Source organism: Orbicella faveolata, unplaced genomic scaffold (genome assembly GCF_042242905.1).
Source record: "Orbicella faveolata isolate gen_17 unplaced genomic scaffold, um_ofav_v1 contig_2, whole genome shotgun sequence".
Classification (NCBI taxonomy): Eukaryota; Metazoa; Cnidaria; class Anthozoa; order Scleractinia; family Merulinidae; genus Orbicella; species Orbicella faveolata.
In genome coordinates this window covers 11,586,207-11,610,256 of record NW_028301547.1, presented here as the reverse complement: position 1 = coordinate 11,610,256, position 24,050 = coordinate 11,586,207, and the positions used below count along the sequence as shown (strand labels likewise).

General features: G+C 36.7%; 2 protein-coding genes across 3 annotated transcripts; one reads left to right on the top strand and one right to left on the bottom strand.

The window, feature by feature from the left end:
- Nucleotides 1-496: 496 nt before the first annotated feature.
- On the bottom strand, nucleotides 497-13,824 carry LOC110046019 (peroxisomal membrane protein PMP34-like). 2 transcript variants are annotated; one of them, XM_089289596.1, is made up of 10 exons: nucleotides 13,578-13,824; nucleotides 10,688-10,846; nucleotides 5,172-5,232; nucleotides 4,591-4,657; nucleotides 4,140-4,294; nucleotides 2,934-3,059; nucleotides 2,319-2,464; nucleotides 2,105-2,203; nucleotides 1,898-1,959; nucleotides 497-1,282 (listed from the first exon to the last, which is right to left on the bottom strand). In XM_089289596.1, the coding sequence occupies exons 1-10, from the start codon at nucleotides 13,704-13,706 to the stop codon at nucleotides 1,144-1,146; spliced, it is 1,143 nt and encodes a 380-aa protein (XP_089145722.1). In that variant the 5' UTR covers nucleotides 13,707-13,824; the 3' UTR covers nucleotides 497-1,143. The 2 variants fall into 2 exon arrangements, with proteins under 2 accessions (XP_089145722.1, XP_020607340.1); XM_020751681.2 differs by lacking the exon at nucleotides 10,688-10,846.
- Nucleotides 13,825-16,207: 2,383 nt separating this feature from the next.
- Nucleotides 16,208-23,460, top strand: LOC110046023 (WW domain-binding protein 2-like). Its single transcript, XM_020751684.2, has 10 exons — nucleotides 16,208-16,334; nucleotides 16,409-16,514; nucleotides 16,640-16,714; nucleotides 17,931-17,991; nucleotides 18,271-18,363; nucleotides 18,473-18,646; nucleotides 19,101-19,138; nucleotides 19,667-19,751; nucleotides 20,799-20,857; nucleotides 21,580-23,460. The coding sequence occupies exons 1-10, from the start codon at nucleotides 16,279-16,281 to the stop codon at nucleotides 21,634-21,636; spliced, it is 804 nt and encodes a 267-aa protein (XP_020607343.1). The 5' UTR covers nucleotides 16,208-16,278; the 3' UTR covers nucleotides 21,637-23,460.
- The last annotated feature ends 590 nt before the right edge of the window (nucleotides 23,461-24,050 follow it).

Below are 24,050 nucleotides of genomic sequence, written 5' to 3'. Positions count from 1 at the left end.
CGAAAAATTGAAAACATCCTTATTACCAGTGAAATAATGATAAATGTGAAGGTCAGTGAAGGAATCGTGAGATGTTCATCAACTTTTGTTACGAGAGTGTGGGAAGAATTTTAATTAAAACTCCAACCAGTGACCTCATGGACCACTGGGCTACAAAGAACTGTAGTGAGTGTTATAACCGTGGCATTCATCTTATACTGCTATGATCAGTGATGCAGGGGAGGTGTGGTCCCCAACAAAGTTTTAGATGGGGAGAATCCGCCCCAACGGTCCAAACCCTTAACCTAGTATGCCAGTAAATGCTTCTGGTATTATAAAATGCGGTGAAAAACAGGGGTCATAACGCTCTGTTTTTACGCAATAGCAATTACAGTAACCTTACCACCGGTGTGGAGGTTCATTACGAACCTTTGCAATCAGAGAGGGGAACTATAATTTCTTTGAAAAAAGTCATTTCTCGCGATATTGGAGCAGTTCAACAAAATAGACTTAAATCTAACATTATAAAAGATTTTATTTGAAAAGGAATTAAGATTATGAAGCAAATCAAAGAATATGTAGCATGCGCCTATAAACAACATTTCGTTAAGATGTGTTTTTTTTTTTTTTACAGCAGTCAAATCAAAATATCTCAAAGCAGATTTTTAAAAACAATATTATAAAAAGTGGGATCAATGTGTTAGTTTCGGACAGAACGACCATCTGTTGACGTCTGACGAAGGACTAGGCCTTAACTGTTGACAGCCTCTGTTTTTTCTACTCAAAGATAGAAGTTGAGAGACAGCGAGTAATAACCTCCCAACCACTTCAATTCTTTCGCGAAAAAAAGTACGAAAAACAGAGGGCTGTGAACAATCTAAGCAAAGCCCAAGAAGTTTGGATTTTCGTGGAACGTTTTACACTTGCGTTGCTATAACTGTTTATAAGAATCTTAAAAACTGACGACAAATTCAGCTGAATTATCAAGAGCTTAGTGAATCCGGCTGTGTAAATACCATACATCAAGTAACATTTAGCACAAGGCTGCAGGTTTGGATACTCTTCTCAGATAAGAAGGCCACAAAAGTACGCCCTGCGCACCTATTGTTTAGTTCTAAGAAATAAAATAAAGTATTGTATATTTTTAAATATTCACTGGAGTGATCATCTCTGAGTTGTCCGAAGTAATCTGAAAATGAAAGCAGCGATTTTTTCATAAGCGACGAACATTAAGGCTGCAGTTGATACAGTCTGAAGCAGCTTAGCCTCCAGTCCTTTATATAAACCCTTGACGCCTTGCTCCCTGAAGGACAAACACAAGTTCACTATTAGCACCAAGTCCAAAGCTAATGAAGTCTGAGCCGGAGATAACAGAATTAACTGGAAATAGCTCTGCCTCATGAATTTCCTTCCTTACGTTAGAGCTACGAATGGTAATTCGGGACCACAGGAAGTAAAGGAAAATTCGTTTCATGATTCGTGTTTGGTAGAAGTTTCGGATTGAAACCGTAAAACATCAGTATCGTAATACACTCAGTTAGTCAATGGTCAAAATTTAAAGGAGAAACGGGGAGGGGTTAAAAAGAGAATAAAAAGTAACAATCATGGTAATGATAACAATAACGACAAAGACAAAGACGAAGACGAAGACGAAGACAAGACGAAGAAGAAGACAAGACGAAGACGAAGACAAGACGAAGACGAGGACAAGACGAAGACGAAGACGAAGACCAGACGAAGACGAAGACGAAAACGAAGACGAAGACGAAGACGAAGACGAAGACGAAGACGAAGACGAAGACGAAGACGAAGACGAAGACGAAGACGAAGACAAGACAAGAAGAGAAATTAAAACCCTAAAAGACATTACACAGAATGGTAACTAACTTTCTTTATACAAACAAATGCAATGCCATACCTCGTAAGTCTTGCTAATAGAGAGAAGATGTCTGCTTTTCCATTTGGTGTTTTGTGTCCAGACTGAGAGGAATAAGAAAATAATGTTCTTAATCACTGCCTGGCTCAGCGATGCAACTACAGAAACAATTGACACCTGTTCAATTTTTATTAAATTTCACCACCAAATAGGTCCTGGTACATGCATTTGAAAGCAATATCAACTTACTCTCTGCTTGCACTGAGCCACCTGTAGGGGATAAGTAACAACAGTGGAGACAGCTTTGGCAATTGCACCCAGTGCAAAGTATTGTTTTCCACTGAGAGCCTGCAAAATTAAACATAAGTTTAGTAAGGGCAGCTGACAGGTTACTTACTGCCAAAATGTAACAGAAATGTTTGATTCAGTGTGAGTGACAATAACAGCAAACAATACTCTATACCTTTTTATCTTCGTGCATCAAGAACTTCTTTATTGCTTCATAGACCATAAACTGAATAGCAGGGTTGCCAGCAAGAACAAGAGATGGGCCTGTTCCACTCCACAGGGTTGACAGACCTTCTTCTTGGCTAATTCGTAGTAAACCATCTGCAATTACATACATGAATACAAAGATCCAACATCAGTGCATGAACCTGTGCAGTAATTGCATGATCAAAGGACAACATCAAAGGTCAACATCAAAATGTGGTAAGAGCAAAAAAGTGACACACAAGGTGATAGCTGAGTGTGTCACTGAATGTTCTTACCACATCTTCTGTGATCAATTACTGAACAGATGCAAGGCAACATGAAATCTATTATTTTGTTTTAAATGGCAATAAAAGAATCAAAAACAAAATGTTAATGATGTCATCTATGTGTTTAAGGTCCTCCAATTAAGAACCAATCAAAATGTGAGAATAATCAGATGTACTGTATATAATAATACAGAAAGCTGTTGTGTCTGCAGTGCAGATCTTAAATATACTCTGTATATGTCAATAACCTTTTACAGATTCTATTCACAACTTACAGTTGTAAATCAACCATCCTGATCTTTGCAAATAGTACTCACCGATAATTCCTTTGTATTTTTTTGTTTTGTTGCATTCTAGACCCTTAGTTCTGAATGTTGCTCCCTGTAGCTTTAGGCGAGTATTCACTACCCACAGTGGTGTTGTCATGAGAACATTAACAATGCCTGCAACAAATAGACTCTTTGTCCAGCTGTACTTGACTAGCCATTAATCAACAAATTACATGTAATTGTTCAAAAATACTTGTTAGTCCTCAGGTTGCAGTCTTGACAATTTACAAGAGGTACCCCTATCACACCACGTGTGTTCTGAAATGATTCCCAAGTGGAGTATATATCACCTTATACAACCAGCACTTTGTCTTTCCACTCAAAGGGATAACTGCCTCATTCACCTACCCATCCATCTACTCACATGGCATTTGTTATAATGGATCATTTGTTTTATTACTGAGGTTTGTTATATCTGTAACTTTGGTCAGACTGAAGAATACTTTGGCTCTACCAGGAATTCCCTAGATACATGCGTAAAGGGGTTTGTTACAAAATGTTATGTATGCCCTTGTTGGTTTCACTATATCAAAGTCATTTTGGTAAAACCTCTGAGATCCCTTAACATGTAATTTAGAAAAGACTCTGTAAAGAAAGCACTCTCTAAAAGCCATATGTCGTCAACTTAATAGAAACACAAAGAATTAGCATGAGCTGTTGATGTGACACACTGCACTGCAGGCAAAGATAAAAAAATAAATATAAAAAATAAATAAATATACATTTATATAGCGCCATTTTCCACTAATAAATACGGGGGAGGTGCACTGGACTTGGCGTCAATGGTTTGCATTCTTGCTGGGCAATACACTTTACTTACTGCCTCCCTCCACTCACTCGCAGGTGTAAAATGATTGGGTACAGGCAAATTTCATTTTGTGACATGACTATACCATCCAGAAGGGGGATATAGTCCTAATACGTTCTGACAGTGTGGGACACTTGTACATGTACCTACTCAACCAAAATAAACAAATGACTCACTTTCTTTTTCTCCCCGTGTCCCCCCCTGTTTCTATTAAGTTACAGAACACTCTCAAAATGTTTGGAGAACTTGAAAAAGCAATGGAAACACTTGCCTGTAGCTCATGTTCCCCATGGCATTTCTCCTTCTCATGAATGTTAACTTCCCCTTATGTTTCTGTAACTTTGTTAAAAATTTGCTGTTTCTTTACTATTATAAACTATCATTACCTGCTAAATATCCAAATAACAGATCTTGAAGTGATGAAGATGTTTTCCCTCTGCCCACAAAAGCAGTCTTAAGACCATTAAAGGTGTAGAAATAAAGAAAATTTGAACAATAAAGGCTTGATAAAACTGGCAGGAGACCACGGTATAAAGAATGCCTGAAGAATAAGGAAACATATATTACGTGAAAATTTGTTTGTTTTTTTGTCAATCAGAATTAAGTGTATTCCTGTGTGTATACATGTATTATACATGAAAGTTGCGATAATTCATTAAAATAGTCATAGTTGCTGAAATCACCAGATAGATATTTAGCACTTGCAGGCTCCTTAAATACAGCCACCTTATACCACACACCACTAAACATTTTGTAAGACAAAACAGGTACATGTACATGTAGATAAGCTTTCATTGTATCCTTCAATTATCCCAATGAAAATTAAGAAATACATACACTCCTTCCTCTTGAATAATATCCATTAATATATAAGCTGTGCTCTTTGCTTTTCTTTTGTCATCAACTGTAAAACATGAGCAATATAAATACATGACAATACACATGGTCATGATCATGCAGGCAATCACTAACCATGCTAGGGAAAAGTATGGCTTGAATCATAAGAATGGTTTAACTTAGTTTCCACTTCTCACACTCCCCTTTACAAATCGGCATGTACTACAGCTACATATCACTTTTTGTAGCAATTAGTAAAATATTTAACCTTTAACTAAAAAATATATATTCATATGTCAGCCACAGTTGACATTTCGGTGTTTGTGACCATTGTCACAAAGTTCTGAAAGTAATGACCCCCCCCCCCTTCCCCACATACTATAAGTAAATGTAGTGCCCTCCAAAAGAAAAGACAATTAAATGTCACAGTTCTTAAAAAATTTCAAAAGCAGAAATTATGCTTCAAATGTTACACTGCACATGTACATGTAGTTAAGTGACCTCAGAGGGTGTAGTTTGACTAGAAATTTCTCCAATTTTCAGACTGATTTTCACAACAATTAAAAAACGATCTCACCAACCTTGAAGTCTGGTTCTTGCAGTATCCAAAGGATAAAACACTGTCATGGCTGTCACACTTCCCTATCAAAATGTAGAGTGTTCAAGACTACATGTCACACCGGAATTCGCACATTGCAATTACAATTGCTATACAAAACACCAGGTGTTTTAGACTCATACAGAAACCTCAATTCTTACATGTAAACAGTATATATATTCCCATCTAAAACAATAACAATATTTTTATTATCAAATATTAATTTATTTAATAAATAAGGGATTGAATTATCCTGGGTATCATAGCTGACTATACAAACAAAACTTCTGCAGTCTGTACATGTATATTTACTGACATCAATCACAAAATAATATGGTTATGGTTGCCTTAGGAGTCACTCCAGTTGCGGGCTCGTTGGTCTCAAACAGGAATTGAACCCCTAAGAATGGCTCTCGAAGGAGTTCGTGGAGGGCTTTCCTTTGCCTCTTCGAGAGCTCTACCACCTGCAAATGCCTCCCAGAACTCTGTGAACATTCTGTAACAATTCACTATTTTCCTAGCACATTTTTTGTAAACAGAACTTTTGCTGTCTTCACTATCTTGAATGACAACAATTCTTAACTTGAGCAATAATTCAATGAGAATGACAGGTTTTTCACCCAAAACATTAGAAAACTCTTTGTTAGAAGTTCCAGACTTTCCATACTCTGTGTGAAAATTTTTGGGGCAAATTGTGCAAATATTCTCGGAAACCATTACAGACATGGATGAAACTGGATTATTTGCTCAAATTTCCGCCGTTGTGATCTGTGATGCATGCAAGTAAACATGACAGCCGGAAATAATCAATTGGTTAATACATATACTGACACTTGTCACATTATGAGGATCGGTGGAAGACTGCAACAAAGACCTTTGTGTCAGGCTTTTCTTTGCCGGTTGCTTCCTCCTCCTACCCTGTGAGTAAGAAAAGCCTGATACTCAGGCTACCACTTTATAGAGGAGGCCTTTTAATACACACCATTATTATCCAACTGTAGCAAATACCATCCAAATGATAGTACAAACATACAGCGATATTGTACAGTTATTTGTACAGTAGAAAACCTGTTTGCCATACAGGTTGGCACGCACACGCAAAACTGTCACACTTTCCCTCTTTCATTGATAAATTTATTGACCACAGTAGTTGGATAATAAATCTCTTATTAGATGTTTTGGTGTATAGTATCGCTTTGTATTTTTACTTGTGTTGTTTGTATTTTGACTCGCCCTACAGGCTCATCAAAATACAGCACAACTCGTAAAAATATACAGAGATACTACACACCAAAACATCTAATAAGATGTATTTATCTACAAACATATACACAACTTTATTTAATTTTTATTCAGATTTCAGAACAGCTTGCAACTGGTAGTGCTAATATCTCCGAACAAGGAAAATAAATATCTAGGATATTACATGGCGGTGTGAAAGTATGAAATATTTAATTTTCAAGTGGTTTTCATAGACGAGTGCAGCGAGTGAGTAAAATATTGTTTTTAACATAAGAAAGTAAAATCCACCAAGCCACCCTGTAATTTTGTTTTTACTATGTTGAGAAACTGATTGTTTGTAAAAAAAAATGTGAAAAAATGAGAAAAAAACATAATAAAAACTTGGCCCTCAGATGTAGTTTCATCTGATTTTTTAGAGTGGTGTATTTTCCAGCAAGATACTTGTTTCTACATAACAAATAGATTTAAATGATTAAGACAAGGCTAGGGCACTAATTACATTTCAATAAAACATATTAACAACATTTTCACATGGCTATCTACAGGCCTGATTTAGTCTCAAATAGAGCAGTGTGTGTGTGTAATGTGGAATGGCATAAGTATCCAATTACAGGATGGTACTGTGTTGGAAATTAGCACTCGCCCATGTGAGTGTGAGGAGCTTCGGGTGAGTACAAATCATCGATCACTCACTCCTTTGGCAAGTACGAAATGTTGATAACATTCATTTTTATTTTCAATTTTGGCAACAATATCTCCAAACAAAAACTTACCAGTGCTTTTTTGACCTTATTTATCTTTCAAGATGCCCAACTAATTTGCCAATAACACACCAATAACTTAAGTTTATAGTTTTTCATACATTATACCAAATGAAATATGAATACCTCGAAGCGATAATTTACGTAATGGTTACACATGTATAAAGTGAAACAGCCAGTCTCTAGTTGAGCCGACAGTTATTAGTTCATGAGAACTGAAAATGGCACATGAGAGGAACAAGGACATTTGCCTGCTAAGGTCTTTTGGTATAATTTTCCATTGAAGGAAAAAATGTCAGTCTTCCACATACTTTATTAAGACAAGGCAAGGGCACTAATTACATTTCAATAAAACATATTAACAACATTTTCACAAGGCTATCTACAGGCCTGATTTAGTCCCAGATAGAGCAGTGTGCGTATGTAATGTGGAATGGCATAAGTATCCAATTACAGGATGGTACTGTGTTGGAAATTAGCACTCGCCCATGTGAGTGTGAGGAGCTTCAGGTGAGTACAAATCATTGATTACTCGCCCATTTGGCGAGTACGAAATGTCGATAACATTTTTTTTTTCAATTTTGGCAACAATATCTCCAAACAAAAACTTACCAGTGCTTTTTTGACCTTATTTATCTTTCAAGATGCCCAACTAATTTGCCAATAACACACCAATAACTTAAGTTTATAGTTTTTCATACATTATACCAAATGAAATATGAATTCCTCGAAGCAATAATTTATGTCATGATTACACATGTATAAAGTGAAACAGCTGGTCCCTAGTTGAGCCGACAGTTATTAGTTCATGAGAACTGAAAATGGCCCATGAGAGGAACAAGGACATTTGCCTGCTAAGGTCTTTTGGTAAAATATTCCATTGAAGGAAAAAATGTCAGTCTTCCACATACTGACAAGTTATTCACTCCAATCTCTCGATCCTAGGGAAGTATGTGAATTAGGTAGTGCCAGCTGTTTGTTTAGCCGTGTTTCAGTTAACACTATGGAAAAGTGGAAATATTTCTTAGGAGTGTCAAAAGTTGATGATTAAAATGAGGATAAAACAGTAAAATTGGTCTGCGATCCTAAGAAGGCATCTTGTAAATGGACCAGAACAAGAAGGCACAACACAAAATGGCAAGCTGGGCATCCGTGATTGCAAGATACTGAAAAATGTATGGTTTGTGAACCATTGTGGATATTTTTTGGCTGTGCAGGGGAGGGTAAGTGAAAACTACACTGGGCAAGTGCATTTTGAGAGTCACTCACCCAAGTGCTTCCAAAATTTAGTTCCCAACACTGCAGGTACATACAGTAAATAAATGTTATTGGCCGGCTGGGAGGTCCGTATGGGGAAAAACTGTGACCGAGGTCTTGAAAATGCTGCCTGAAGCCGCAGGCCGAGGGCAGCATTTTCAAGCCCGAGGTCACAGTTTTTCACTATACGGACCAACCCTAAGCCGGACAATAACATGTTTATCTTTTTTCTTGCAGTAAATTGGCTTACAAGTGGGTTTGTTTATGCAGATTTGTCATTGAATTGGCTTACGCGCCGTCTACAGACTCTACAAACCATTGGTAAAAAATCTAACTAGCGAACGAGCGAGTAACTCAGATACTAGACAAAGAAAGATGTATTAAAGAATAGATTAATTTATACCGAACTACTTTATGTTACTTGCATTTAGTTCACCATTTAAGTTCTCCTTAAGTGTTTTTCCGGTGGAAATTTCGTGCAAAGTTTGAAGTTCTACTACAAAAACAATTTCTGTCAGTCGTTGCAAATCACTCGAAATCAGACTTTTCCACCATAAATTGAGTGGCAGATAGCGAGGAAATTGCTGAAGTGTATTCCACAAAAATTCTCTCAAATACAGCAACGATTGGAGAGGTAAACTCGACTGAAATTGACTTATATTTTACTTAAAACTTATACAGAGAGAGACAGAGCATTACGTGCCATTACAGTACCAAGCTACAAACAGCCAAACAAACTCTCACAACTTCAAAAAACTCAATTGAATTTACTTACAGTGACTTTCCTTGCCATTTAAAGGTGAATAGAGATAAACTCACATTGATTAATCGTCTATGGAAGTGTAAAAAGGGCGAAAGATGACAATTACCGCTAATTCATTCACAAAAATAGATCAACTTGACAGATTCTGCCCACTATGGCGGTCCGGATAAGAAAATCCGCCCGCTCCAGGAACCATTCAGATTGCAGGATTTGTTGAATTCCGCCTGCTCATGAGCTGAGAAAAAGATAAGTGTTTGTATCCAATTTCAACAAGTTGTAATTAGATACCTGTAATTGGACACCAGTGATCAAAAGAAGATTACATAACAAATAGGTGCACGGAGAACCAATTGCCATTGAGAATTTTGTTATGTAAGTTATCATGATTCTTGCTATACCTCCCAACTCAAATACATTTTCCAATTGGAGGAGAGCGTGTCATGTGTTGTGGGTTAAAAGTCATTAACTCCCTTAAGCAAACAAAACCTCACTAACTCCCTAGGGAAACAACAACTTGAACTTTTGACTCGCACATGATCAGGTTGTGCTCCTTTAAACCACGGCAAATTTGTGAGCCAGCCAGCGTAAAGATGTAACAAAACACTTTATGACTGATCACGCCGGAAACAGCAAGTTTTGCTTCCCCTCGACCTCAACAACAACAACAACAATAACTTTATTAATGTGTCAAATACATTCTAGCCGAGGATAAAAAACCCTCTACTAATAGGGGACACTTAAAATAAATAAAATAAATTGTAAAATTTAAAAACCTAAATTTGATATTTACAATAAAAAGAGACTAAAATTTAACTACATTATTTACAGTAATTCCAACAATTCTAAAATAATTCATTCGTAAGTAGATCATGTGCTACATAAAACACAGTTCTCGCATTCATGTTCAATTTTCTGTGAAAGATTAGTTAACGTGATCTGTCTTTTAAAAGATTGTAGAGACGGTAAGTTTTTTAAGTTAGTTGAGAGTCAACTCCACAGCATAGGTCCAATATATCTTAGTGAGTGTTTCCCATAGGTGACAGTATTAAATCTGGGAATGCGGAAATCTGCGCTTCTAAGGTTGTAAGTAGAACTTTTCAATCTTGGGGAAACAAAACTCACTGTTCCTCATGGGGCCAGTCATTAAGTGCTTAATACACCGATTCCAGAAAAAACCGGAAGTTGCATGCAAGCGAGGCTTAATAGCCCTCCAGCTTTCAAAATGGCAGATGAAATGTTGGCGAAGAATGAAAAAATTCGAATGTATATAGGTTAGAGCAACTTGTCTGGAGCAAATGTGGTAAGGAAAAGAAAAAGAGTTGGACACAAGTGTTGTGCGGCTGCAAAACTCTAATAATCGTAGCAAAAACCGACCTGATTTATCATTTCCACGACTGAGTTTCCTTCGGACAAGCCAGATAAACAAAGAAGGAAAAAGTGGGAAATACTTATGAAAAGGGGAGATGTCTATTTTACCTTGGTAGGAAATAATTTCTGTTGTTCCGAGCAGTTCTTGCCAAGTGATTTTAAACTGAGTACATTTATTGAAACTGGGAGCCATACCCTCGGTTTTCCCCTGCACAAAAGTTGATGAGGAATCTCTGTGTAGAGCGAAAAGATGCGAGGCATCTGAGTCTGGCAAAGAAGAAGTGAATACAGGTGTGAATACCCATCAGCTTCAATTAACTTAGGAATTAATCATTTTTCATGCCTCTGAGGTAAATAAAAAAGTTTTGCAAAACAATGTTGAATGTGAAAGGACATTAGTGATTTAAATACAGCCATTGATGAATTTTGAATCTTTTCTATTCGCTTAATATTTCAGCAAGATCTGGCTTTTAGGTTTAATATTTCAGAACTAGTAGTGTCAGATAAATTATTGCATAGGCCAATTTCCTGTATTTGATGTTGGGGAGCCTGCCCATTATTTATTTACCTGAAGTTTTTTAGGTTGAATTTGAAGACATAAAGTGCAGAATAGACTGCAGAGAGATAAAAGGTCAGTTACCCAAGACCGAGGCAGAGTGAACTAATAAAAGTCTGACAACACATTTTAAGGCCTTGTAGGAATTTCCTTAATATCAGGTATTTGATAGACAGCATTTACTGGCAAGCAAGAAGGTTATAATCTTCATCCCTTCTATGTGACCAAGTAAATCAGAGCTGATGATAATTTTACTAATATTAAGGAAGACTGTTTTTCAACCATGAACCAGAACTGCAAATGTAAAAATACAAGCTGAAGTGGCTATTTGGAGAATATATGGATGGCATATATTTGATGGTGTAATTCCACTAAGGTTGTGTAGAGTTGTTAATCAACCCTGGATAGTGAGCTATTTGCTTGTAAACTGGCAGAAAAATTAGTCATCTAATAATTCTTGACACCTAATGTTTAATTTGTCATTTGGTAGTGAATGAAAACAGAGTACATGATATGATATTGTTCATCAGTGGCAATTAAATATTTGGTGATTTCCACCGCAATGAAATTGTGCATTATGTGGCTTCATGTTCTATTTTTTGGGTGTAACATAGAAGGACACATGGTCTGGTGTATAATTTGCTAATAACATAGAAGTACAATTGAATTTGACCTCATTGAGAATTTCCTACATTGTGTGATCTTATAGATTCCCAATTGTTTTGAACTATTTTGAAATATTCACTCAACATTACCAGAAAAAAAAAACTAGAAGTAGCTGAATTCTCTCATGTTAATTGCTGGACAAACTTATTGGAACTTTGGTATACATTATTTATTCTGGCTTTAGCAATAATCACATCTTGTAAGGCCATCTCTAAGCATAAGCCAGTTCATATATAATATATGTATCATAAATTGTTCAATATTCTTAAGTATCTCCTTCCACCATTCTATGTCCAAGGCAAGTTGCTCATTAAAAATTCTCAGTTACCTCTAAGAGGGTCTTCCAATTTATAGCCAGGACATTCCGAAGTCTGTTCACAACAAAGAGTAGTTGTTGTACATTGCACTTCATAAACTGAAGTAAACATGACTCTTGTTTACTTTTAACCCAGTATCAAACATTTTGCATATTGATTTTATAAGACAATCTTTCAGGGGTTCACCATCCATAACAATGACATTCTTGGCTTCAATGATTTCATGGAGATTGCTCTTACTTGGGTCTGTAACCAGCTCAGCTGGCGAGCCCCCAAAATTTCTGTTTTCTCTTGAACAAAAAGAAAGCATTTTGTTACTTGCACCTTCGTCTATCCCTGTTGATGCATTATTTCAATGTACTTGTCTTTTACTAATTGCTAATATTCTAGGCCATCTTCCATGGCATGTGGCTGATAGTCTTTGTTACACTGCGGTACACTTCTTTGATAATTTTATTGGTGATTTCACCAATGAATCAGCTTTGTGATTGTGTCCTACCGTGTAACGCATTGATGCTGTCACTGTACTGAACCCTTGTTTGTACCATTCTTGGCGAGTAGATCGTGGTCTTGTTTGATACTCTGATTAGTATCTTTTAAACTGAAGGATTTGTCTTATTCTCTCGCACCGATTGTTTATTCACTAAGAGAGATCGGATGTTCTCTAACGTGAGAAGACTGAAGTCGTCAGCGAAAAATGAATCAGCCGTAAGAAATTTTTTTACGTTTGGATGTTCTGTTGTGATACTCCTGATATCCGGAACAATTTTTAAATTCACTTCTGTATGTTCTTTCGAGCTCTTGCTTCTGTTTTTGTTTTACTACTTTAAGCTACTTTAGCTTTAGTAAAGTTATTCTTCGAGTCAGGATTGTAGATTTTTAAAACTTTCATTTCATTCAGATTCTTTTTCCTAAACCGACCATGAATAAAGTTCTTTTAGGCAATAAAAATGGTGAGAACATGTTGTTTTTTCGCACATTAGAGATCGAGACAATCGAAGAATGGCAAACATATCTTTCCAAAAGTTCCTTTATTTTGCCACATTAATTTATACGGCGACTTTTAAGCCAGAATTTTAATTGGCTGAGTGTCAATATTTCAATCTCTTCTTCGTTCACACTAACGCCGGGAATATCATCAGAAGAGAGATTGACTTCACTTCTTCGTACACCATGTTGCTTTGAATATTTACCGCGAGGGCTATTAAGCCTAGTTTCGGTGTAACTTCCGGGTTTTTTCTGGAATCGGTGTATTAATGTAATCGACGATACTAATCGATAATGCCGGCAAGGATAACGGACCGTCATGAAAAAAAAAAACCGAAAAATCTCTCTGTTTTATACAGTTTTCGGTTCTCCTGACAATCCACAGGCCTACTAGTCCTTTAATTAAATTGCCCTAAACATTACGTAAGCTTTTATGACAATCGTACCACGTAATGGATAAATATCCACTTACCACCGCGCCGGCGAGAGCGTGAACAAAGTTCCGATGTGAGAACAACATTTTGAGGGTGGCAGGAAGGTCCAACGCCGGCAAAAGAGGAACCAGATCATTAAAGCTGGCAGTTTTAGAAAACACTGTCATTTTAGAACCGTTAAGCAGCTAAAGATAACATTTTGCCTCTGAGACAAATTCCACGAGGGTACATTGCACAAGACCGGCACACGGTTTTCACATGCAAAACAGTCGATGTGTACTTCATGTATCCGCTATAGACTATACCATCAATAACGAGCAGTCTCTTCCCCAGGGCCTGGACGGGGCAGGCCTCAGTTTAGATCGACTGAAACTGATGGATATCATATGTTGTTGTTTTTTTATTATTTTCAGGGCTACTGGTAAATCGTCAGAAAAAAATATGTTAAGAAAAACGCCAAAACGTCGGTACTTTTATAGGACGATTCAGCTAGAGTTAGACGAGTAAGGTAGTTGAACATGCAGAGTGTACAAAAACCAGAAACATCATTAACGTAACTACGTTTGTAGAAAGTTATGCTGAAATCAAACTGCAAACGGCGCGTCAATCAAATTACGGTAGCGCAAATAATTGCCTTGCTAGGGATGTGATAGGAAAAATATGCAACATACCCAAAGACCCAAACTCGAATGAATGATTGAATTTTTGTCTTTACTATGAATTTATCTAAAAAACGTACAAGAAGTTACCAATTGCTGTGTATTTTAAAAAGGGGGGAGGGGGTTGAATAGGGGTATGCAAATCCGCTGTTCCGTGCCTTTTTTCAGCCAAATCCGCCGATCCGCCAATATTTTTGATCAAATCCGAAACCATAACCACATCCGGAAACAGAATTGTAAAAGTTCAGAGTTAAACTGGTAAATGTGAATGCCATTGTTAATTTCGCACAAGTAGTAAAGTAGGCAACATGCTTGATGATTATAATACAGTACAATTCCAATAACAGTCTCACACCTAAGTTTAATTGAGCTTCGTTCGAAAAAAGAAATAATTCGGATGAACTCATTAACATGCCGACCAAAGCTGAAGAAAGATCTATGATTCAAATTTCGTTTAGGACCCAAGATCCGAACATCAAGACAGGTACAATCCGGAATCCGCGCCAAAATTCACAGCTAATCCGTTTTGGTTACTAGTATCCTATGAAGTAGTTTGAAAGAGAATTGTCTTAATTTATTGTCTGCCGACATTTTTGAGATGTTGGCGAAGGGGAGGGGGGGGGGGGGGGTAATGTTTGGACCATGATTGAACTGATGTTGGTTGTGTTTCCCATTTCACTTGGAAGAGTGAGTAATAATCCTTGCACCGCATTTTAGACAAACTGATGGTTTTTCCTTCGACAAGCTGGTATACATCAGATTCTTCTGTGATTGTTTCTAGAGATTTTTTAATAATCATAGCTTTTAATATAAGACTTTTGGGAATTGCAGAGAGAGAGAGAGAATTTGGCAATAATAAATAAAATTGACTTCAATGTTGTATTTTGTCTTGAATCTTCATAAGATAGATATTTGCCAGTATTCTTAAGAAGATCTTGTACAAAATATACCCCACGCTCACTCCAGGTTTTCAATACAAAGATTTTCCTTCGATAGTGATATCTTTGTTGTTCCATATAATTAAGTCGCCTTTGAAGCAGTCATCCCTGTATTGGTCTCGCAATTCACTAGAGTAATCTAGAAGTTCTGAGTAAAAGGGGGAAATATTGTTGTCTAATTTTTTTGTGTTATAGTTGCATTTTAAGCGGAGAAACGGTAATCCTCCATATCTATTGAAGTAAGCAATGGGAATTGCTTTCCAAACATCATTAGTAACCTGCCTATCCAGCTTAATCGAAGTGCTTTAACAGTTGTTCTAACATTTGGAAAGTTTAGACCTCCTCCACACGGTCTTTGATACAGTACAGTTCTTTTTGTTTTGTCCTTTTTGTTTCGCCAAAGAAAGCTGAAGAGCTTTTCCTGCACTCGTTTAATAACTTCCTCTGGAACACATAGCATTGAGGCTGAGTATACTATTTTAAAAATCCCTAATGCTTTTACCAATAAAGTTCGTCCCGTAAGGGTGAGGTCCCAAGACAGCCAAACATTTAGTTTTGTTTCCATTTTTTGAATTTTGATGAAAACATTTTGGTCGTTATTCTTATTACCGGATTGTACGAAATATAGATTCCCGGTGTTTAAGTTGGTTCATTAGTTATGTCTATTGCTAAAGGTTTACTTTTATTCTACTTCTGCAATCCAATCCAGATAGCTTTGGTCTTCTTTTTGTTCAATTTAAGACCTGAGATTTCAGCAAACTTGTTTATAATCATTATATTTTCCTTTAGTGATTCAATATCCTTACAGATTAGGGTCGTATCATCAGCAAATTGGTTTAGTTTTACTTATACATTATTTAGGAGCTGACGTATCTTTTGCGCTAGTAGTTCTGCGGATAGTTTAAAAAGAATAGGACTCAAGGTGCAGCCTTGTTAAGAAATACTCTTTTCGTTTTTATCCTTTTTAGTATCAACGACGAGGCGTTCAAGCCAAGCAAAGTGGGTCCGAAAAAAGTTTCATTACGTCATTTTCTATGCTCTATGCTTGGCTACCAAGCTCTAAATGACGTCATCTAGGAATATAAAATATCGTGACGAAGTAGAGAAGGCTAAACATAATACGAAGACATATAGCTTCAAAAATGTCCATGAACAAAGCTCTTTGTACAAATGGAAGACTAACCCTTCATGGAGACTAGTATGTAAACGATTTCACATTCATATTTAGGTATGATTATGATCGCTAAACGTGTGGTATACTGTGTTTTACAGTGTTGTGTACCATCAAGATGGCGTCGAGTTTACACTCGAGGGTGACGAGATTCCGAGTTTCTTGAAAGGTTCAAAGAAAGGAAATATTTTCATCACTACTCAGAAAGTAAGTCGTGAAATCATTATTTACTCTGTCAGTTTCACAGATGAGAATTTCATCAAATTTGTATAAAGCTGTGACAATTTGAATTTACCACTGCTACATGTACAATATAACATATTTATTTTCAGGTCATATTTGCGCCTACAACGGGATCCACTTATGGTTCCTTTTCGATGAATTTTCACAGTATTCGGAATGTTGAGGTGAGCCATACAAGTAGCTCATAAGCTTAAATAAAGTGAACAAAATATTCGTCACTAAACCCCTGGGTTTAAAACTGAAAGAGGCATACTGATTTGGCACTGCTTATTTCCTACCATAATTATTATTGCACAGCAGTACCTTGTTTTGACAGCAGTGTTTCTTCCAGACTTGTCTTTGCTATATTCAATTTTTTTATGTGTTGATGTTCGTTTGCAAAACAAAATTATGAAAATTATCTTGTCTGGTCCAAAAGTTGTAAAGTATGGGTGGTAAGTTAGGGGCTGTCAGCATAATCACTTTCCCCCCACTAAACATGAACTGGTGGTTTAGGCCAGGTGTAGTCAATCGATAAAAATCGATATCAGAAATTATTCGACTCAAGCGATATCAATCGATATCAATCACCGATTGCTATCGTTAATGGATAACAATCGGTAGCTCACAGATAATTTTGCTATTAATTGGCAAAAATTGATTAATTCAATAACAATCGATAATTCCTGTCTTAATAAACACCTGGACTATTCAAAGATGGCTTTGTTATTGTGTAAAATAATACCTGGACTGAACACGAGATGTTCATCTTCAACATGTTAGTAGATTATATTTTCCTTTTGGCCTACTCCGAGATCTATTCTTATGTTTGTTTCCTAATGCAAATAATTGAAATCACTGGAACACTGACTCTGTTGTTTATTTTACTTCATCTGAATGCCTACGCTACAATGAGACTGGAGAGTTTTATGCTGCTACTCTGGGCTGAGCGTCTTCCAGTGTCATAAACTAACAAAGAAAGATGTAAAGTTTCCCTTCTTGTTATCTTGTCAATGATTTTCGAGCATATGCAGGCTATGATAAATTGACTCAATAAAACCATTATAGACAAATTTTGTCACACATTTCATCAGTGCAACTTGTAAGAGGACAAAAATAATTTCCTATAACAATCGATAATAATAATCGATACCAATCCATAAAATAATCAATCATTGTTGATTACTTTCAGCAATCAATAACTCACAGCTTTTTGTCATCATCAATTTTTTTTGATTGCTATTGGTAATCGATTGTTATCAATTAATATCGATTATCCGTTTATCAACTGACTATGCCTGGTTTAGGTCATAACCCCCTCCCCCTTTTAATAGTTAGGGTATGTTATTATGTTAATTTAGTCTGTCTGTCATAAAGCAATGTCTTTATGTTATCTTACAGGTCAAGCAGCCAATGTTTGGTGCTAATTATGTTAAAGGAGATGTAATTTCTGAGCCAGATGGTGAGCATTTGCATATCATTTAATCAAGGCTGTCAACTTTTTCGCTGAAGTACTTAATGTGGCACATTTGCATTCTTTGTACTGTGGTAGATAATATTTGGTACCTGAATTCCTTTGTCTACTTTTAAACATGTTTCAGGTCTACACTGTGTTTAAAATTTATGTAATTTAAAATTGTCATCGTTATTGCTAGCTATAAACATGAATGATTGCAAGTAGAGGATAAAAGTGTAGATAATCAATGATCAACTGTATTAATTTTGACTGATTGGTTTTCAGGTGGCTGGCATGGCAGAGGATTATTTAAGGTAACCTTCAACAGTGGTGGAGCTATAGAATTTGCAGAACACTTTAAACGTGCTGTAGCTAGTGGTGAGTGGAGTTTAATAACAATTTATACAAATCATCTGTGAGTGAACAAACTCATGTTCGCCATATAATAACAATGAAAATTGAAACTCACTGTTAGTGATATTTTTAGCCCACAGGCCAGGTGCTCAGCCACCACCACCAGCTGGACAAGCTCCATTCATGAATGGTGGCGGCAATTACTACAATAATATGTACCCAACACAACCTGGCTATTATCCAGCTCCAGGACAAGCATTTTACCCAGCCCCAGTCCCTGGAGGATATACCGGCTATCCACCTCCAGGTAGGGTATATGAAATTATTAGTCAGAGCGATTTTCAGTTGAGTGTCCTATAACAAAACCATGGTAATCAGTGTGGCCAGGCATGAACTCAGAGCAAACGCACAGACTGGTTGGATGAGAAAGTCGTGTGAATCTTTTACACTATTGATTCACTAAGCATGATAGAGCACTTTTCAACGGAGTGTTCAAAGTAATCAGGCAATTACCCGGTACTTCAGTTTTGGTTTTGATTTTACTATGGTTTGGTTTGGCTGAGTAGTCTAATTGGTAAGTGATTGGTTTGGTTTTGTTTTTATGACACTCAACTGAAAACCATTCTAATGCAAAACCAAAGCAAATATGCATTACTTTCTACACTCAAGTAAAAACAGCATACCTACAAGTTATGGGCTATTCACTGATTGTCTGAGTAACAATTCCTGCAAAGTTAACTTTGGCATGTTGTTATTTGCAGTTGGTGTAATGGGTCAGCCGCCACCATACCAGCCCCATGTGAGTTTGTTATGTTTTAATTTAATCATGGTTCAAGTCTTATAAAGTCAAATGGAATTAATCCTTTATTCGTACTTTTTTTTTCTATGATAAACTTTATTTTATTACATGTATGCAGACCATATGGCCCAACAAACATTCCCACTCTTATGGTCACATAAGCAGGCCAAAGAGGCATAAGCATCCAAAAAAGCTGCCCATCCTATCTTGAATGTCTGCCATCTGTTATTGTAGCTCATATGTAGACATTTTGTCTGATTTCTAAATTATGATCAAGAGGGGGTTGTAGATGTCTGTTAGCCAGATTGGTGTCCATGCATCCTGTGGATGCCCACTTTTGAAAGAATTTTTTTTTTATTTGTTGCATGTTGCTTTATAAATTGTTCATTTGAGCAGACCCCATAATACATTTTGGATGCCTATGTTAACTGGCCAAAAGCCTAGTTGTATGACCTCCCTCCCTTAAATTTCCTCTGAGGCATTGTTGAGCTGATTCTTTCTAATGCTTCCTATATGACTCGTTAACAGGAAAACCCCCCTCCTTATCCAGGACAGGCTGCTCCATCTGCACCACCACCACCTTCTGATGGTTATGTAAGCTACTCATATGGAGGTTAGTAACGTAATATTGTAGATTATAACACATAGCTAGCAAAGCTGGACTATCAAACTCAGTTTAAATTTAAGCATCCATCATACTCTATGATGCACCCATGCTCATGGCTTAAGCAAAGCTAACTTTGATTTGCCATTTATCCTGGCAATGTTATGAAATGAGTGATTCATGCTTTTGGCATGAAAAAATAGTTATGATACTCTTGGGAAGTTTGAAGAGCACTCAATCAGCTAGAGTTGCTCTTGGTTGCAGTTTGAGTCACTCTTCAGTACACTTTTCTCCAAACTTCCAGTGTGCATCATACAGCAAGTCAATGATGCATCTTAATCTGCAAGAATCAGTTTTCTATTGTAGCTTGTTTATTGACCAGGCCATACCCACTTACATGCATAGGCACACATGTGCAACCACTTACTAGCTTATCTCCAGTCAAATCCAAATGAACATATTTAAATATCTTCCATGTTTTGATTTGTTTGGCACAGTAAATGTTTCTATGCTCATATTGGCACTTCATGGTCAACATTTTGTAAGCCTGGAAGGAACATTTACCAATTAATGAAAAAATAAAAAAAAATAAACTTTAGTCAAAGAACATTAAAAAGAAGAAAAATCAAATTTTGCAATATGACACACCAAAACTTTACTTGCTCTTTCATACTGGATTCAGACTAGGCAGCTTTCTTCCTTTCTCCAATATGTCTGTGAGCAATAGACCAATTGCAACATATTAAAATTCAGCCTAACACAATAGACCGCAGTATGAGGCTCAGGGGAATAAACCCCACAAACTCTGTAGTTATTCCCCAGAGTCTCATACTGAAGTCTATTGTTTAACAGGCTGAATTTTAATATATTGAAACTGGTCTATTAAGCCCAAGGGGCTAGACTTGAAGAATTCAGTTCCTATATTTTAGTTGCCAAGAGAAGCAATTATTGAAAATTTAAGGCATACAGACTTGACTTATGTAAGTTTCTGTTCAACATACAAATATGCTGGAGCCATAACATGTCATTTTACAATGCTCTCTGATACCCATATAGATGCAAAAGCAAGAGAAGCTTACAGCACAGGACAAAATGTTTACGTGCCTAGCCCACAGGTGAGTGAGGTATATGTACATATACATGTAGGTACCTGATCAGCCACAAAATTTAAGACTCCTGCAAACATGTAAAAAACGTGTGAGCTGGTAGTCCAAATAAGCTTCAACACTAGAATTCTGATCACACCCTTGATTAGACTACCAGTAGTCCCTCTTTCACTTAGTCAGATGTGCATGATGCAAAAGAAAACCATGAGAAAAAAATAAGGCAGCGTAAAATGCTGGGGGCAAGAAGTGCACAAAAGAAGGTCCTTTCATACACTTCTTACCCCCAGGATTTCATGCAACCATTTTACGGTCACACTCAACAGACTAAGCAAAAGAGGGACTATCTTGTAGTCTTAGAATTAATCCTTGATCAGTCCAAGTGATGGTGAAAATATAGCTCAGGTTTTGTGTGCATGATCCCTGTGGCCCACATCAGGCTACTCTGTCTCTGGTTACTGTAACATGAAGCAAATTTCATTGGTTTTATTCGCGACTCCTGCCCCACCCCCCGACTGCATTCTTGACCATCACATAGTAATCCTGCAGCATTAAATTCGAGTGGAGTCAGGCACTGTGAATGTTAAGTCTTACACAAAAACAAAACATAATGATCCCGGTCATGGCTTTAAAAAAAACTACTTTTACTCTCACCAACTGATATCATAAAGAACCTCTTCATTTATTTCAATAATTTGTAAAGTTTTATCTAATTTAAATAATTTTTTTTGTAGGCTCCACCTCCATATGCACCACCTCCATATGGAGATGCTGACAAGAAGAATGTTTAATAATTTATTGTGGAAAGGTGAAAAGGAAATGAATTGATTAGTTAGACTGTAGCATGCATTTTAGCACATAATGTTCATCATCTCCTTGTCCCTGTGTTAGCTTATCTTTTCCGCTCTATTTCACAAGAATACATTGCTTTGATGATTGATGTTAATGTTAGGCAGTGATGCTGTATTGAAATTATTGAAGATAGTTATTTCAAACTTAATTGTTCATATAGAAAGATAATACTATGGTATGTACAGGAATTGCTCTGTGGGTGAAAGAATAAAAGGGAAAATACAAACCACTAGTAATACAACAAGTTAAGCAATTACAAACTACATGTATAAAATAACGGAGATTCCTTTTGCTTTTATTATATAGTAAAAAGTGATTAAAATAAAAAGACAAAAAGGTAATTTGTAAATACGTTATATTATGATATATATCAACTTTTTGTGAGTGGAGGAGGACATTGGGGTTTGCGGTATTGCAGTACTGGACAATTTTTCTTGTGGCATTGTGGTAATTTTAATCCTGAAATGCGGTATTGTGGTATTCTCTGAACCTGTGGGATGCGGTTTTTTTTAGCATTTTGGGTGGTATTAGATATTATCCTCCAAGTCCTCTAATGTTTTCTTAGTCTCTTTCAATTTCCAATTGGACATTCCCAATGAAACTTAGCTCTCTTGGTAACGGAAAACTGCGATTCTTTGTGTCACAATTGGAAAAGGGTTAGTTATGTTTTGATAGTTATTATTAGTCAACATGCCAATAGATGTTACCTATTTTGCTTATTTTGTCTAAGTCGAAAGTTACCTGACTTAACATTCTTTAACAAATTCTTCATTGTTAGTAGGGTAATGGTTTTGGTATGACATTGAGTTTCGATTTGGTATTGAAGTATTGCGATATTTGGTGATTTTTTTTTTCTTGCGATACTGTGGTATTTGCCAGTTTTTTTTGTGGCACTGCAGTGTTCAGAAGCCCCCAATGTCCCCTTCTGAATGGTACAATCCTTGCTTAATAGTTACCATTGCCAAGAACAACTTTAGTCTGAGAAGGTAGAATTGAGGGCATAAAAATGAATGGAATTCCGTAGAATTCGAATATTTTAATTATTTTATAATTATAATCATGGTGGAGTTTGTAGCTTTTCTGCATTTTATTTTCATTAATTCAGCACAGAAATTTGTTGGCAGATTCGGTTTGCAGTAGTTCTCTGTGTTGTTCCCAAGTAACCAAATGCTTGAAAAAGCCTTGGGAAGTTCTTGCCAAGAAGTTGTACCTCCCTGCCCATTTTTGTAGATTCCAAGCCATCTTTTACTGAGCGTTTATATGACGAATATTGGGTCCCTTCCAACACGGCCAAAAATTCTCCTCGCCTGTTTTGCACATGCTCTGTCAGTTTTCTGCCTTTGAAAGATAGCTGGTGCAACAGGCATAAAAAGGGGAAGAAAAGTGGGAAATCAAATATGCAAATTGTTATTTATATGGAAAATTTTTTTTACTCCCTAACTGAAAAGGTCACAGTTCACCTGCTTTCCCCCCTCCCTTCTCCACGTTAGCCAACTTTGTGATTGTACTTGTAAATGGTGAACAGGTACTTATAATGCAATGTCTGTTTACCCATCTGGATGACTCTGTATAAGGGGGGTCCTTCTAGCAGGCACAACTTCACCGAAATGTCACAAAATGAACTGCTTATATTGCAGAAATTAGTAGTCATTGAATCGGAATTATAAGAAGTATATAAGTACTGTGTTTCTGTAAAAAATAAATGTTGGAAAATAATTAAACTGTTCCCATTGTGAAATAAATCATGTTTGTTTGGTCATCAACCTGGGCGTGGCTCAAACTTTATTTGACTCTAAAAGAAACCATTCTAAAAAGGATTTCATGCCAGCCACCACAATATGATGGCATTTGCTCCTTCTTCCAGATATGCTGTTGGGGCTGTTGGCCTTGGTCTGTTACCCCGGGGGGATACTCCCAGATAAATTGGGTAGGGGTGTGCAGCCCACTTCCCAAAACCCTTACCCTATTTATGACCAAAATCTGTGATTTTCCTGACCCTATTTATGACCCAATCAAAAATTGCATACCCTATTTAAGACCTGACCCTCAGATCAGACTGATTTTAAAGGCATCATGAAGGGCTTTTGTTCATGGTCTTATTGGTAATGATGAAAAAATAGTTTCTTCTGAAAAAACACATCCATACCCTATTTATGACCAAAGTGGCTCAAAAACCATACCGTTTGGGGCTGCACAAACCTACAATATATAGCCCACACAAGGGAGTGCCCCCCGCCCCCCCTCCCCGGGCCTTTTTTTTCTATTTATTGCTAAACACAATTACTTACATTGCCTTACTCTACTTACAACACGACACGATACTTAACCTACTTACAATACACTACATTATTGT

What these genes read in the sequence shown, in the direction of transcription:
- LOC110046019 (XM_089289596.1), bottom strand. Translation starts at nt 13,706, where the DNA reads ATGACAGTGTTTTCTAAAACTGCCAGCTTTAATGATCTGGTTCCTCTT. An exon ending in AAAATACAAAGGAATTATCG is followed by an intron (nt 2,465 to 2,933) that starts GTGAGTACTATT and finishes ATGTAATTGCAG; the next exon opens with ATGGTTTACTACGAATTAGC. An exon ending in CTATTAGCAAGACTTACGAG is followed by an intron (nt 1,283 to 1,897) that starts GTATGGCATTGC and finishes TTTGTCCTTCAG; the next exon opens with GGAGCAAGGCGTCAAGGGTT.
- LOC110046023 (XM_020751684.2), top strand. Translation starts at nt 16,279, where the DNA reads ATGTCCATGAACAAAGCTCTTTGTACAAATGGAAGACTAACCCTTCAT. An exon ending in TTTTCATCACTACTCAGAAA is followed by an intron (nt 16,515 to 16,639) that starts GTAAGTCGTGAA and finishes ATTTATTTTCAG; the next exon opens with GTCATATTTGCGCCTACAAC. An exon ending in ACAGTATTCGGAATGTTGAG is followed by an intron (nt 16,715 to 17,930) that starts GTGAGCCATACA and finishes GTTATCTTACAG; the next exon opens with GTCAAGCAGCCAATGTTTGG.